This window comes from Mauremys mutica, chromosome 11, assembly GCF_020497125.1.
Source record: "Mauremys mutica isolate MM-2020 ecotype Southern chromosome 11, ASM2049712v1, whole genome shotgun sequence".
Taxonomy (NCBI): domain Eukaryota; kingdom Metazoa; phylum Chordata; order Testudines; family Geoemydidae; genus Mauremys; species Mauremys mutica.
Window position 1 is genome coordinate 8,056,756 of NC_059082.1, and position 13,817 is coordinate 8,070,572.

The 13,817-nt window shown below is 42.8% G+C and overlaps 1 protein-coding gene across 1 annotated transcript in view; it reads left to right on the forward strand.

Annotated features, from left to right (window-relative positions):
• The window catches only part of CERS3 (ceramide synthase 3), a 64,942-nt gene that overhangs the window by 38,395 nt on the left and 12,730 nt on the right, over nucleotides 1-13,817 (forward strand). Inside the window, exon 10 of the mRNA XM_044979326.1 lies at nucleotides 504-660. Within this exon, the coding sequence (XP_044835261.1) occupies nucleotides 504-660 (157 nt within the window). The remainder of the gene's footprint in view (nucleotides 1-503; nucleotides 661-13,817) is intronic.

Here is a 13,817-nt window from a genome sequence, read left to right on the forward strand (position 1 = left end):
GAAGCAACTGAAGAGTATAAAACAAAAACAAACAACCTAGCTATGAAATTGAAGATGAGGCTCAAGAAAAAATAAACACATGAATTAATTAACAAAGAGCCAAATCCTAAATTCCTTCAGCATTTCACTGGAATAAGGATTTCAGGATTGGGCCTAGAGAATGGAGGGAATTAGCACTGAAAATGATGGAGAAAATCTTTTGAGTAGCAATGTATGTATCCTACATACACTTTCCTGTTTGGAGATAATGGAATTTTTTAACCATATATAAACTATTTTCAGGCAACTCTCAAAATGCGTGGCTTAGGAAGACTATTTTAATAGCTAACTGTACATTCCAGTAGAGCCAAGATTTGTTATTGAATGTTTAGTCTTTGCAGTTTTAAATATTTTGAGTATATAGCAAGGTGATGAAGCTAATCAATTTAAAATAAAAAAAATCTAAATATCTCAGGCATGCACCAGGGGTTCCTTGTTTTGTAACAATTGCCTTTATTTTTCAGGATTTTACGTGGCACATTATATCTGCCTACATTTTACTCCTCAACAATCGTCATAGCATATTTCATCTTCAATGGGCAGCTTCTAATTCTGCAAGGGCTCCATCTATACTGGGGCTACTTTGTTCTCAAAATTTTGAATAAATTCCTGTTCCTAAAGGTAAGTTATTCAGGCTTCTGCCGAAAGATGTGGGAAACCTCAAATACTGAATTGTATCTTTTGATAGAGTTACACAAAGATTCTTACTTTTTCCTTCACCTGTTAGGACCAGATTTTCAATGAGGCACTTAAATAAGGGAAAGATTTTCAGAAGTTGCGCAGCATCCAGCAGCTCCCATTGACACACCCATGGTCGGATTTTTATATGACCTCAGTTCCTCGTACCTTGAGCCCTTTTGGAAATCTGGCCCCTCATTTGATGCTTACAAGGGAACTGAGCCTTCTTGAAAATCTGGGCCCAAAGCAGAGCTTTTTGGAAAATGTGGCACCTAGTGTAAGAAATTATTACTTGGCTTATGAAAATGAGGAGGTCAACCTTCTAAAGAATGAGAGGAAAGGAGAGGAAACAAATCTTTCAATGCCATATCAAGGTAAATAAGACAACTTGCAACCAAAGTTCTACGTGAGTGTCTAACTCTGAGTTCCTGTGCTTGCATCTGCTATCCTTACCCATTATAATCTTGGATATTAGAAAAAAAATAGGATGACCAGATAGCAAGTGTAAAAAATCAGGACAGGGGATGAGGGTAATAGGTGCCCACATAAGAAAAGGCCTCCAAAATCGGGACTTTCCCTATAAAATAGGGACATCTGGTCACCCTAAAAAAACCCCAAAAAAACAGATACTGCCTTATATCATGAGACAGTAAAACCTTGTCTTTGCAACACCCAAGAGACCAGCAAGACTAATTTGCCTGGTGGAAGTATGCTTGACTAAAAGTTGAACAAACATCTACTATAAATTGAATGGCTAAACAGGTTGATTTAAGACACAATATGACTTACTAGTGACAGTCCTTAGTAAAGGCAGCCCTCTATATCCAGATCAGTATTAACAGCCAGACCTTAAACTGGTGTAAATTGATATAGCTCAATTGAAGCCCATAATGCTACACCAGTTTACACCAGTCAAAGCCCTTAGAGTGTAATTGCTTATGAAGATAAAAATTTGCCATTTCCTAAGTTATTTTTCCCTGGCTCTGTTCATTTGTAGTTTTAAATATTGTTCCATGAGATGTAGACATATAAATGGTGAGGTATATTTTGCTGTTAATGCACTTCAGCCTAGAGCCATAGAATGAGTGTCCAGATAAGGACTGAATGCTGTGGTGCAGTTGGCTGCATTGCACATTTCTAAAATGAAATACCGTGGACTCTCTTGTAGCAATGTCATTCTCTCCTTTCCCCCTCCCCCCGAGACACTTTATTCTAAACTGAGGCTCACTTTAACTAGAACTGTGAAGCTCATTGAAACACTTTGGAAGTTTCCTTCTATTTGGAGTTTCATTACAGAGTTCACTATAGATGAAGTTCACCCGTCGGCAGCACACCAACAGAAGACTAGTGCACCATTAAGGCTATAAACTAGTTCCACAGTGAATGAAGGGTTCCTATGTGAAACTGACAGCAAAGACCATTTTGGGAGGAGCCATGTACCATTTGAATGCCTAATGGAGTAGCAGTTGCAGTGAACTGTGCAATCTTTTCACTGTAGCCTAGGCAGGGACAAAAGCAACATTTAGAAAAAGGATCTTAGAAGAAATGTTTAACATTCTGCTAATTAAGCCTGTGCCACTCTATTGAAACTAGTCAGTTTTTCTGAGGCTCCAAATTATGTAACTTAAAAAGGGCCAACAAGCTCAGTTATCTCAAACAGTTAACGATGTGGAACATCTTAGGAGAATAGAAATATTCCATTCTATTTTTTTTGGTATTATTTTACTTTGAATAGAAATGTGTAAATATGCCATGAATTACACCCTGGAAATAACTAGTCAAGCACTTTATGCAGGCACAGATGTTAATTAAGAAAGATGCAGAAAGCAAATTCCTTGTAAATCAGGAAAATGTAGATGCCTGGAACGGAATACTGAGTGAAAACGAACAGTCAGAGCTGATTTATATAATCTGAGAGGCCCTGGGCAGGCAATGAGTCTACCACCGTATGGCACTGAACGTTGTGTGCTCCTTCTACGGGGGAGTTGAAGTAAAGGAGGAAGAGGGTGAAAAGCGCGGCTTTCCGTTTGCTATTAAAATCTGCGGTCCCTGTGTTGGGTAGCATTTTGGCACAGCTCCCCCTTCCCGGTTGGCTGGTGCCGTGGGAGGGCCCTGCTGGAATGTGCTCATGGACTACAGCGATGAGGGCAGTGTAAGACTCTTTACAGAATAGAAGAGCTCCCCATTTACTTAACTACTTATGTCTCTGTGAGGGACAGACGTGGTTTATTGTAAGTAACCACGGCCCAGGATTAACCATCGTAAGCAATAGAAAGGGGTGAAGCTGGCATCCTCGCGGTGGATTTTTGATTCTTTACACAGCCCTGTGAAAAGGCGGTGTCCAACCGCACTTTTACAGTGGCAGCAGCCGCAGCGCTAGTCCTGTCCAGCCCAGATGACTTCAGCTGGCTTGCATGTGGAGCCTGTTTTCCACAGCAGTGGCAAACTTGGCTGTGAAATCAGCTTGGGCCTCCAAAGATGCAAAGCCAACTTTGAAAAGAATGCTGTTTGCAAGGCAGCATCGTGAAGGAAAAGCCACTTATAGAAGGGGCTAATACTTTTTTTTTTATAACACATTTATTATACGTATACGCTGTGCCAATAGCTGTTGCTATTTTAGTGGAGTACCAGTAAACCATCACCTTTGCATTAGCAAAGATTTTAGTTTCTCTGCCCAAAATGAAGGGAATTCATTCAGAAAACAGGCCATTTTTTACTTTTTTTTTTAAAAGCAACAGCTTAAATGCTTAGAATGGAAAAACTAGGTCACTTTTGAACTGGGAAGAAGCTGTTGATGATGATCAACTGCATAGGGCCAGATCCTCCAGTGGGTGCTCAGCATACTTGAAGCACAAAATGTTTCTAAATCACTTTTGCATCCCCTGTGACCTGACCAGTTCTGTGTGGGCTGGATCCCCAGTGAAAATTATAGCAGCTCCACAGTCAACAGCTCCAAGGCTCTTGTTCCAGGAGCTAGGAATCTACCTACCTTTCTTAGGTCCTTATGACCCCCATTACCAGAGTATCTGAGCCACTTCACGATCTTTAATGGAGTTATCCCCCCAATACCACTCTGAGCTAGGGAAGTGCTATTATCCTAACTTTGCAGATGGCAAACTAAGGGACAGAGCGGCTAAGTGACTTGCCCAAGGTCACACAGGAAGTCTATGGCAGAGCAGGGAAGTGAAACTAGGTCTCCTGAGTCCCAGGTTAGCCTCTAACTGCTGGAAAAAACCTTCCGCTGGGTTGGAATGGTAAGGAGACCCTGTTGCCACTCCCTTTTCCCTCGCCATAACCTCTGTGCTGGCAGCCAAGTGAATAGCGTAGGGAACCACTGCACTACCTAAGGAACCTTGGGTAGGGAGAATCCTCCAATGGCTGGTGTGTTGAGGTACTTTGCCCTGGTCAGAGCAAAGCAGAGAATCTGGTGCTTACATAATCTCTCTATCCATATGGGCAAGAATTTAAAGGAACAGAACAATTGCATTTCTCAGGCAAACTCTCTTTTTATTTTAGTGAAACACAAAAATATTTCATAGTATCATAGAAGATTAGGGTTGGAAGAGACCTCAGGAGGTCATCTAGTTCAACCCCCTGCTCAAAGCAGGACCAATCCCCAACTAAATCATCCCAGCCAGGGCTTTGTCAAGCTGGGCCTTAAAACCTCTAAGGATGGCGATTCCATCACCTCCCTAGGAAACTCATTCCAGTGCTTCACCACCCTCCTAGTGAAATAGTTTTTCCTAATATCCAACCTGGACCTCCCCCACTGCAACATGAGACCATTGCTCCTTGTTCTGTCATCTGCCACCACTGAGAACAGCCGAGCTCCATCCTCTTTGGAACCCCCCTTCAGGTAGTTGAAGGCTGCTACCAAATCCCTCCCCCCCCCATTCTTCTCTTCTGCAGAGTAAATAATCCCAGTTCCCTCAGCCTTTCCTCATAAGTCATGTGCCCCAGCCCCCGAATCATTTTTGTTGCCCTCTGCTGGACTCTCTCCAATTTGTCCACATCCCTTCTGTAGTGGGGGGGGGACCAAAAGTGGACGCAATACTCTAGATGTGACCTTACCAGTGCTGAATAGGGCGGAATAATCACTTCCCTCGATCTGCTGGCACCGCTCCTACTAATGCAGCCCAATATGCCATTAGCCTTCTTGGCAACAAGGCCACACTGTTGACTCGTATCCAGCTTCTTGTCCACTGTAATCCCCAGGTCCTTTTCTGCAGAACTGCCACTTGGCCAGTCGGTCCCCAGCCTGTGGCAGTGCATAGGATTCTTCCGTCCTAAGTGCAGGACTCTGCACTTGTCCTTGTTGAACCTCATCAGATTTCTTTTGGCCCAATCCTCCAAGTTGTCTAGGTTACTCTGGACCCCGTCCCTACCGTCCAGCATATCTACCTCTCCCCAGCTTCATGTCATCCATGAACTTGCAATCCATCCCATCATCCAGATTATTAATGAAGATGTTGCACAAAACCGACCCCTGGGGCCCTCCGCTTGATTCCGGCTGCCAACTAGACATCAAGCCATTGATCACTACCGGTTGAGCCCGATGATCTAGCCAGCTTTTTATCCACCTTATAGTCCATTCATCCAATCCATACTGTTTTGACTTGCTGGCAAGAATACTGTGGGAGACTGTATCAAAAGCTTTGAATAAAATACCTTAGACCTGCTGCCTTATTCACACGGCGTCCATGCACTACTTGTGGAAGAAAGGACTACTCACACAAGTAAAGCCCTGCAAGGTCAGACACACAGCCATTTATCTTGGGTAACTTTTGTTGGAAGCTTTTTTCCCGGGGTAACTTCTTATCCATTTAGGTCAAAGAATTGAAATACAGAACTGCTGGCCACCATCTCGCTGACCAGTGGCTTTTGTTGCTAGTGTGTTTCTGTAATATTGCCCAATTACATGGTTAAATTATCCACTTGCATCAGGTTTCAAACACCACTGAAACATGTCTAGTCATCATGTCAGCATACATGAGAATATTTTAGGAAAACGGGGGGGGGGGGGGGAAAGCATCTAGAGAAGCATGTATGTATGCACTGATCTAGAATATCATACCAGGAAAACACCATGGAGATTAAACATGTTGTTCCCAGCATCAGAAAGAGAGTGAATGCAGAGGCCACTTAAGATGATCTGCCACTGTACACAAAATTTCAGTGTGCTGTCCTACTCATAGGCCTCTGACAGCAGATTTGACCTGGCTGCTGCTCCGTCATAACAGAGGGGCAGCTAGGCCATATTTTAGTGAGTGGCTTTGCGACCTGGCACACAGGTTCACAGCACCACTCCAGTTGGGCCGCATAGCCCCTACATCGTAAGAGATGGAGAGGGGGGAGAAAGTTGCTGTTCTGTGCAGCTGCCTAGACTGCCTGTGGGTAGAGCAGCCTCTGAGCGAGTGACAGCAACATTCAGTCACAGCATTGTGGCAGATGAAGTTGTAAAGTATGTGTTGAAACCAGAACAGACTGAGTTGAGGTCTTAAGACAATAGTGCTTTAAATCCTGAAAATATGTGGTGTTAGCAGACAATGGGAGGGGACTCCAGTCATCAAAGACAGAAGGTAATGGGTGGTCTTTCAAAGGGCATTGCGTCAGGTCCTCGGTGTGATCAGAAATTATTTTTCAAACTCTTGTAGCATTCTTAATTTTTAATATGTTGCCTTCCAGCTAAGCAAAGAGCTCACTCCTAGTTAGGATTCATGATGGCCGCCAATACCAACCGTTATTTTCCCTACACATAGAGTAGAAAATAACTGTTGTTTCTCACATACAAAGGTTATCCTTTAAAACATGGCAGTTTCCTTAAATAATACTACTTCCGTATTTGCAAAATCCCCTAGGTATTTTCTGATGGACCAGTGGTTTTTGCCTCTTCCATTTCAGATGTAAGCATCCTGGACGACATCCTTACTCAGTGTTTACTCATTCCTTACTCAGACTAAATCCCAGTGTAGAGTTCTGTTGGATGAAGATTAAGCACAAATCAGACTAAATATAAGAACAGTCATACTGGGTCAGACCAATGGTCCATCCAGCTCCGGTATCCTGTTTCTGATAGGACCAGAACTTCAGGGGCCGTGTACAGAACAGGGCAATATTGTAGAGCTCTCTACCCCTGTCTTCCCTTCCTGGCTTCTGGCAGTCAGAGTTTTATGGCCACCCTGAGCATGGGGTTGCATCCCTGGCCCTGAATTAGATTAGCACTGTTTGATTTTCTTTAGGAAATTTTTTGGTATGGTATCTGAAGGTGGGCATGGGGAGGTTGGTGTGCTGGTAATTAACCGATAGATCTTTCTTATAGATTTTCAAATTACCCAGTGTTTGGGTGCGAGTCAGCTACAGTTTTTCTGGGAGCTTTCCATCATGTAACAGTCAACTCCGAATTGGCCCCCTTTCCTTTGGGGCCAAGGCTTTTTTTTTATAGTCTGAAGATAAGGAGTAGCCAGCCAGGTCAGAGGGAGGCTCATATTCCCTAGTAAAGGGAAATGAGTTCCTGTATGTCCCTTTCTCTCATCTGCTGTGTTTCCCATTCTGTAACAACAGTCTAGTTAAGACCCAAGGCCTGGCCACAGGTTTCACCTTACAGGATTGCCAAATTCACCTGCAGGAGAAAAAGGGAGGAAAATGTAAATAATCAGCCTGGTTGCAGGCCCAAGTGGTGGTTGCCACAGCTATGGATGATGATCTTTTACTAATTCATACACCTGTTTTAGGCAATAACAATGGTGGTTGCATGATGTGTTTCCTGAAAGAAAGCTTATTGCTAATGAGTAGGATAGGATGCTCTGCACCATTTGATACCTAGGTCTGCACTGTCCCTATGCCTCCCTTAGAGCACATAATCCTTGTCATGGATCCCTAACACAATGCTCCACAAACTGCATCATTTGAAAGGTGTTTGAATCCCCATCACCAGAATCTATAAGCACTTATGGGGAGAAAATTTCTGATAGTTGAGGGCTCTTTATCCAGCAGACAAAGGCATAAAAAAGATCCCAAGGCTGGAAGGTGAACTGAGAGAAATTCAGACTAGAAATGAAGCATGACTTTTTTTTTTTAAGTGAGGGTAAGTAACCTATAGAATAATTTACCTAGGGCTGTGGCAGATTCTCCATCATTTGAAGTTTCTCAAGAAAGCCTGGATGTCTTTCTAAAAGATATGCTCTAAGTCAGCTGTAAGGTATTGGGGCTGGATTTGGAACCCATTTGGTGAAATTCTATAGCTTGTGTTATGTAAGAAGTCATGCTAGATGCTCAGAATGGTTCCTTCTGCATTAACAACTGCATTACCTTGTCATTTTAATAGCTTTTTGGGGGGAGCAGCAGTCAAAGAGAACTTTAATACAAACCTTCTGTAGCAAAAGAAAAAAACAAACCGTATTTCTATTGTTAGCAATAGCTGTTTTCAAAGCTGCCTTTAACATACTGATTGCAACAGTTGTATTCCTGTAGCATATCTTGGACATGGGTTATTGTCAATTATGTTCTAGCTATAGCTGAGATTATGCTTTTCAGGTGTTCAGGGCACCTACACCTGCTTGGGCTAAAAGTGATGGCAAAAAAGTAAGTTGCATGCATTTACTCTGAATGCTTCCTCAAGAAATGGTCCAAATTTGTTTGGTGTCCTTTGAAATCTGTCTGTATCTCTTTGTTAAACCAGATCTTTATATAATGACCCTTTCCCAACTGGTGTATCAGCTCTTCTGTTCTGGGTTTCAGATAATGATCTAATCGAGATAGCTCATTGATTTTCCTGAAATCTCTACAAAACCTCACTCCTCCAAACCCTCTCTTTTTCTCCCCTCCGTTCCAGTGGAGGGAGCTCTCCACCTCACCTTTTTAAAATGCACAAGATTGTACATGATGATTCTGGGACACTAATACTCTATTTCTGCTCAGCCCCTGTGCCAGTCTTGGCTAGGGGCTTCAGTTCTCACCTTTGACTGATAGGGAGACAGACCATTCCGAAGGTGGAGGAGTTTCCTACTGAGAGGCTGCTAACTGGACAACTTCAGCAGTCTGGCTCCAGTCTCCTTTCTGCCTGTGCAAGCTCGCGATAGGTTGCTGCTTCATAGAGGCTCAGGAGATTCCTAAGGTGATTTCTACCACCTGGGGCCCCTTTTCAACCAGCCAACTTCAATTGCTCAGAGTATCAGCCATGTCGAGCCTAGACAGTGAACTCTTAAGTGTGAAATAAAGATTCCAACCTAGTCTTTGAAGAAAATAATTAAGTTGATGCACTGGGCGTTCCTGGAGTAGCAGGAGATCCTTTTTTAGTAAGCATCTCCCTCTCACCACCCACATCCAAGTGACTTCTGTCTAAATGGCTGTGCTAGCACCAAGGAAGCAAAAGAAAAATGCATGATGCCAGGCCAGCATGTCTGATTAGGCGTCTGGGTCAGTTCAGCTAGCCTGGGCAGCAGAGGGCAAAAAAGAAAACCCCTGCCTGTAATGATTCCTCCTCCTGTGAGATGGAGAAAGGTGAAAGCTAATTCCAGACACAAGTCTCCTGCTAATTATAGGCCTCTGACTACAATCTGTAAGAAGAAAAGGAAGAATGAAAAGAGAAGTGTCTGCCACTGCTCGACTTTAAAAGTGGGTGAAGCATGTGATTCCTACTTGGGTATTGAGGATTTTGAACAAGTCAGAGATCCTCATGCAGAAAATTTGGGGAAACAAATCAGGCAAGTGTGGAACTTTGTGTCCCTCCACCCACCATCTCTATGGTGTGCATCTCCCTGTGGGATCAGCCAAGGAGACCTTCTTCTGTGACAGATCCAGCTTGAGTCACCCATCTAGGAAATTCAGGCCATGGTAAAGGTTTCAGAGGAGAGGGTTTCAGACGAGGCTCATCACAAGACAAGTTCCTCTTCTGAGAAAGCTTTATACCATTTGCCTCATCTCTGCCAGGACCCTCTCCTCTGAGGTAGGGATTGCCTCTCCTTGACAAGAGTGGGAAGCAGTAACTCCAGACTGGTGTGGTGTCTGTCTCTGTTCACTGTCATTTCCAACCATGCCACAAAAGATGGAATCTTTCCTCACAACATTCATCAGCCTCCTGGACTATTTGGCCTGTTTCCCATTGCAGCTTCTGTTAACGGTGTTCTGTCAACAGCAAAGGCCCAAGTCTTCCCTAGACAAATCTCTGGAGATCTTACAGTGTGGCATGGCAATGGGCTAGCTGTGCCATGCTTATAGGCCTGACTGCTTGAGGGCTTGGTAGATGGGTCCTATCCACTGATGTCCGTGTGCATCCAGGCAATTTCTGAGTTCAAGCCTAAATACTATCCTGTCTTTTCTTCCCTGCAGCCTCACTCTAGTTCTCATGAGGCCTTTGTCTTTTTTTGAACTCTTTTGTTATTCCCCTTGAGCTGCTCTTGTTTCCAGCAGAAATTATTTCTTGCTGTCTGTAGGCTATGGAGCCTTCTCTGGCAGTCCATAGGATGATGTATTTTGAGAGCCAAGCAGGGGATGGAGGAGGAGGTGGGGCTGTGAGAAGAATGCTCTGCTATAAAGTGGTCTGCAGAATCAAAACATTGGAAAAACATTGAGGGGTTTTTTTTAAGTATCCATTTTTTTTAGATTGATGCAAGGAACAAGCAGACAAGGAGATTTTTCCTACCAGTTAATCAATTTCTGGGAAGTTCCCTGCGCCAAGGGTTGCTGTAGCTGGCAGTTATTCCTTGGGATTCTCTTTTCCCCCACAATGGGCTCTTTGCTATAGCACCGCTGTTAGGAATGTTAACCTGCTATTGTTCTTATTAAGTGTTATGTCTAGTGAAAAGTGTGTGGGAGCTAACCTGCAGAGGCCATCCAAAGACATGTGGAGGAATAAAAGCGCCACCTATTAACTGAGTCCTCTACCTGTCAGTCAAGATTGTGAACAAAGTCCATTAGTGCAGAGAATTTCCAAGAAACCTGATTGAAGGAAGGAGAGTGTCTTCTTCAGAGTTTGTTTTCACAGAAACATTGTAAGGACAGTTCTGACTAGTTTGTTCAGAATCATTGCTTGTCACCATGATACACATTGGCAATATTCTTATCATTCTTCTGGCAAGGACTTAACATCACAGTCCCATCACGAATGGATTTAGCCCGCACTTGTTTGCCTACCTGCACCTACTGAGTTGGGCATCTTCCTCTCACCCTTGTGTGACAGTCAGTAGAGTTTCCCCTGACTGTTAGCTAGTTAAGCAGCTTATAATGGCTGGCAACCATTAGGGGAAATTGGACACCTCAGGGACACAGTAGCCTGAACTTTTGAACTGTCTTCCCTTATCAGTCTAAAGGCAGCTGAAGCTAGTCCTGAACTGGTTTTTGCTGAGCAGATTGCAGGAGTGCAGGGTTTGCTAACCACCAATCAAATGCTAACACGACCAAAGCCTGTGTGTGAGTGTGTATAAAAGATTTTTGGTTTTTGTATGGAGTTAGAGTTTTTGTATCTTAGTACAAAGCTCTCCTTTCTTCTGCAGAATAAAGCAACTTTTCCTTATCCCTGCCTGGCTGTCACTGGCTCTCAGCTAGGCGGACCCGACATTTCGGTAACACTTGTACAAATCTCCAGAGGGAAGTATAGCCCTTCAATTTGTAATGCAGCCTTCAGTCTTGTACAGGCTTCTTGGTTGCCTACTTATGGATCCATGTAGTAGGAGCAGCTATGGGAAGGAGGGACTTGGAAGACCTTCACTCTTGCAACAGTCTGGCAATGTTTACCTGAAAGTCCCACCTTGTTGGAAGGTGTTGAACCAGCTGGAAAATGAACTGGGTTCTCCTGGCTCTTAGAGCAGTTTTTTCCCCCCACCTGGTTATAAGGAGCGGGGAGACTAGCTCTGTAGAAGGAGAGGACCTCAGAGATACTAGTCATGTCACTTAATGCCTATCTGGAAGGTGCTTAGATACCACAGTGATGGATGCAGGATAAGAGCCTGAATATAACAGCATAAGATTTAGGCTCTAAATGGAGGACCACTGGGAGCAGCCGTGCCTGCAGAAGCGATTTGGGCTGGATTTTGAGGTGTTTCACTTTGAATTCCATCCAGGAATAAAATCCAGGAAGACGGTAAGTTTATTTTTTGAGCTGCTACTACTTGTGTGTTAAGAGTTCACACATTTCAGATACTAGTTAATGTCAGAAAACATCTAGGACGTACTTAATAATTAGAGATGGTTTAAAAAAATTAATTTCAAAATAGTGAACCATTTTCACTGGAATTTCAAGTTTTGACCAGCTCTGTTAATAATTTGCACTTCTATAGCACCTCAGTGTCCCTGCTTTATCAGCTGTGTCATGTATGGAGTCATGCAGACCTCTCATAGGAAGTGCAGCAAAGCCCAATGTTTTCAAAGGTACCGAGTTTGACTTCAGTAGGAGCTGCAGGCACTTCGTGAGAATAAAGAATCATATCTGTAGCTTCTTGCAATCTACCAAATGTAATGCCTCTTACCCTAGCCAATTCAGCAGAAGTTTGCTTTGTTGATCTTGGGCCATAAATCAACACAGCTCTAGTGAAGTCAATGGGGCAATGCCAGTTTTCACTAGCTGAGGATCTGGCCCAACAATTGTCTATCTGTTGGCATGAAACAACTCCTTTTTGGTAAATCCCTGATCTAAAAATTCTCTGTTTGTGAAAATTTCCAGCCCAGAGAAGGGGTAGATGTGGATCAAACATTTGTTTTCCAATTCAGTAATTGCCTTTCTGCTCTCAGTATTCCTCATGCCTTGGCACTAGCTGACAGTTTTTATTGCTGCTTTTTTTGTGGGTAATTGGTTAACTTGTGTGTTTTAATTTCCCAGGAGACTGTTTATGAAATGCTCTATTTGCTGGTTATACATAGTTTTAAAACTATAAATTAGAAAACGAACAGACACCACTACCATCACAACAATCCTTAAACGCTAGCCAGCTTTTAGATCCTTCAGTTTATAATTCAAAGGAAATATGAAGGGATTGGGGGATTTTTGAAATGTGTTTCCAGTTCATAGCGGATAGTTAGGAACCTATTTCTCATATTTCCAGATGAACTCCCAGTGGAGCTATGCTCTGTTAAACTAAAAAAAAAAAAAAAAAAAAAAAGCAGCTTTGGAGAACACTAGTTTGTATTTAATTTAAACAAAAGGAAATTTCTCTCTCTCCTATTTAAAGTAGAGAGACGATTCAGGTAAAGTCCCCTCCACAATACTTTTTTTGGCTTTTTGAGTAGATTATTTTTTGTCCCGGAGTAATTAGTGTAAAGCCAGAGCCATGCTGAAACATATACAGCTTTAATTTAGGCACAAACAGGTTGGGTCCCATCTGCTGCCTAATGTGGCAAGCCATTCACTGCAGTCATGTAAGTAACATGTAAGCAACCAGAAGAGTTCTAAGTGCAGACCACAGGCCCAGTGGGATCCCAGTTCCACAGTGTGCTCAAGAGGTATCATTAATACAGAGGTGCAGCCGGTAAGACCACTGCTCTGAGTATGTTGTGCTCTAACTTGATCCATATGATGGTCTTCATCTTGTGTCAAGTTAAAACATTCTGTGTTGAGAACTGTGGTCTCGATGGGCTGTATTTTCATCATACAGTGGTAAAGATGAGGCCAACTGAGGTAACCAAGTTTGTACCTGATATAAGTGATAACTAAGGTGGCTATTTTCGCTAAGATCATATTTTGTGGGCATGCAGGGGTTCTTTAATTACATCTCTCTCCCAGGGTTGAATAACATGCTCCTGTATTAGGAAAACCAGAAAGAAACATATTGGGCAAGAGAGAGGCATTTGTCATTCAAGTGATTAGATATTTTGCAGACTCTGAATAGTTATTATCATTATAGGGGTTATATAAGAATGCTCATAACCAATGTGCTGTTTCAGATACTCAACCTAAATGCAATACTATACCTCTCTAAGTAAAGAAAGTCCAAGTGTCTGATAAGCCGTTTTGTAGCTAATCAACCATTCATAATAAGGAATAAAACTGCATGTCCTGATAAAGGTTCACAACACTGAACTCTGGCTTAATGCAAGTTTTTGTTCTAGGGTAAAAAAAAGTTCACTTTACAAAATGGCATCAAAATGCTTATTATATTGCTCTTTGTTTC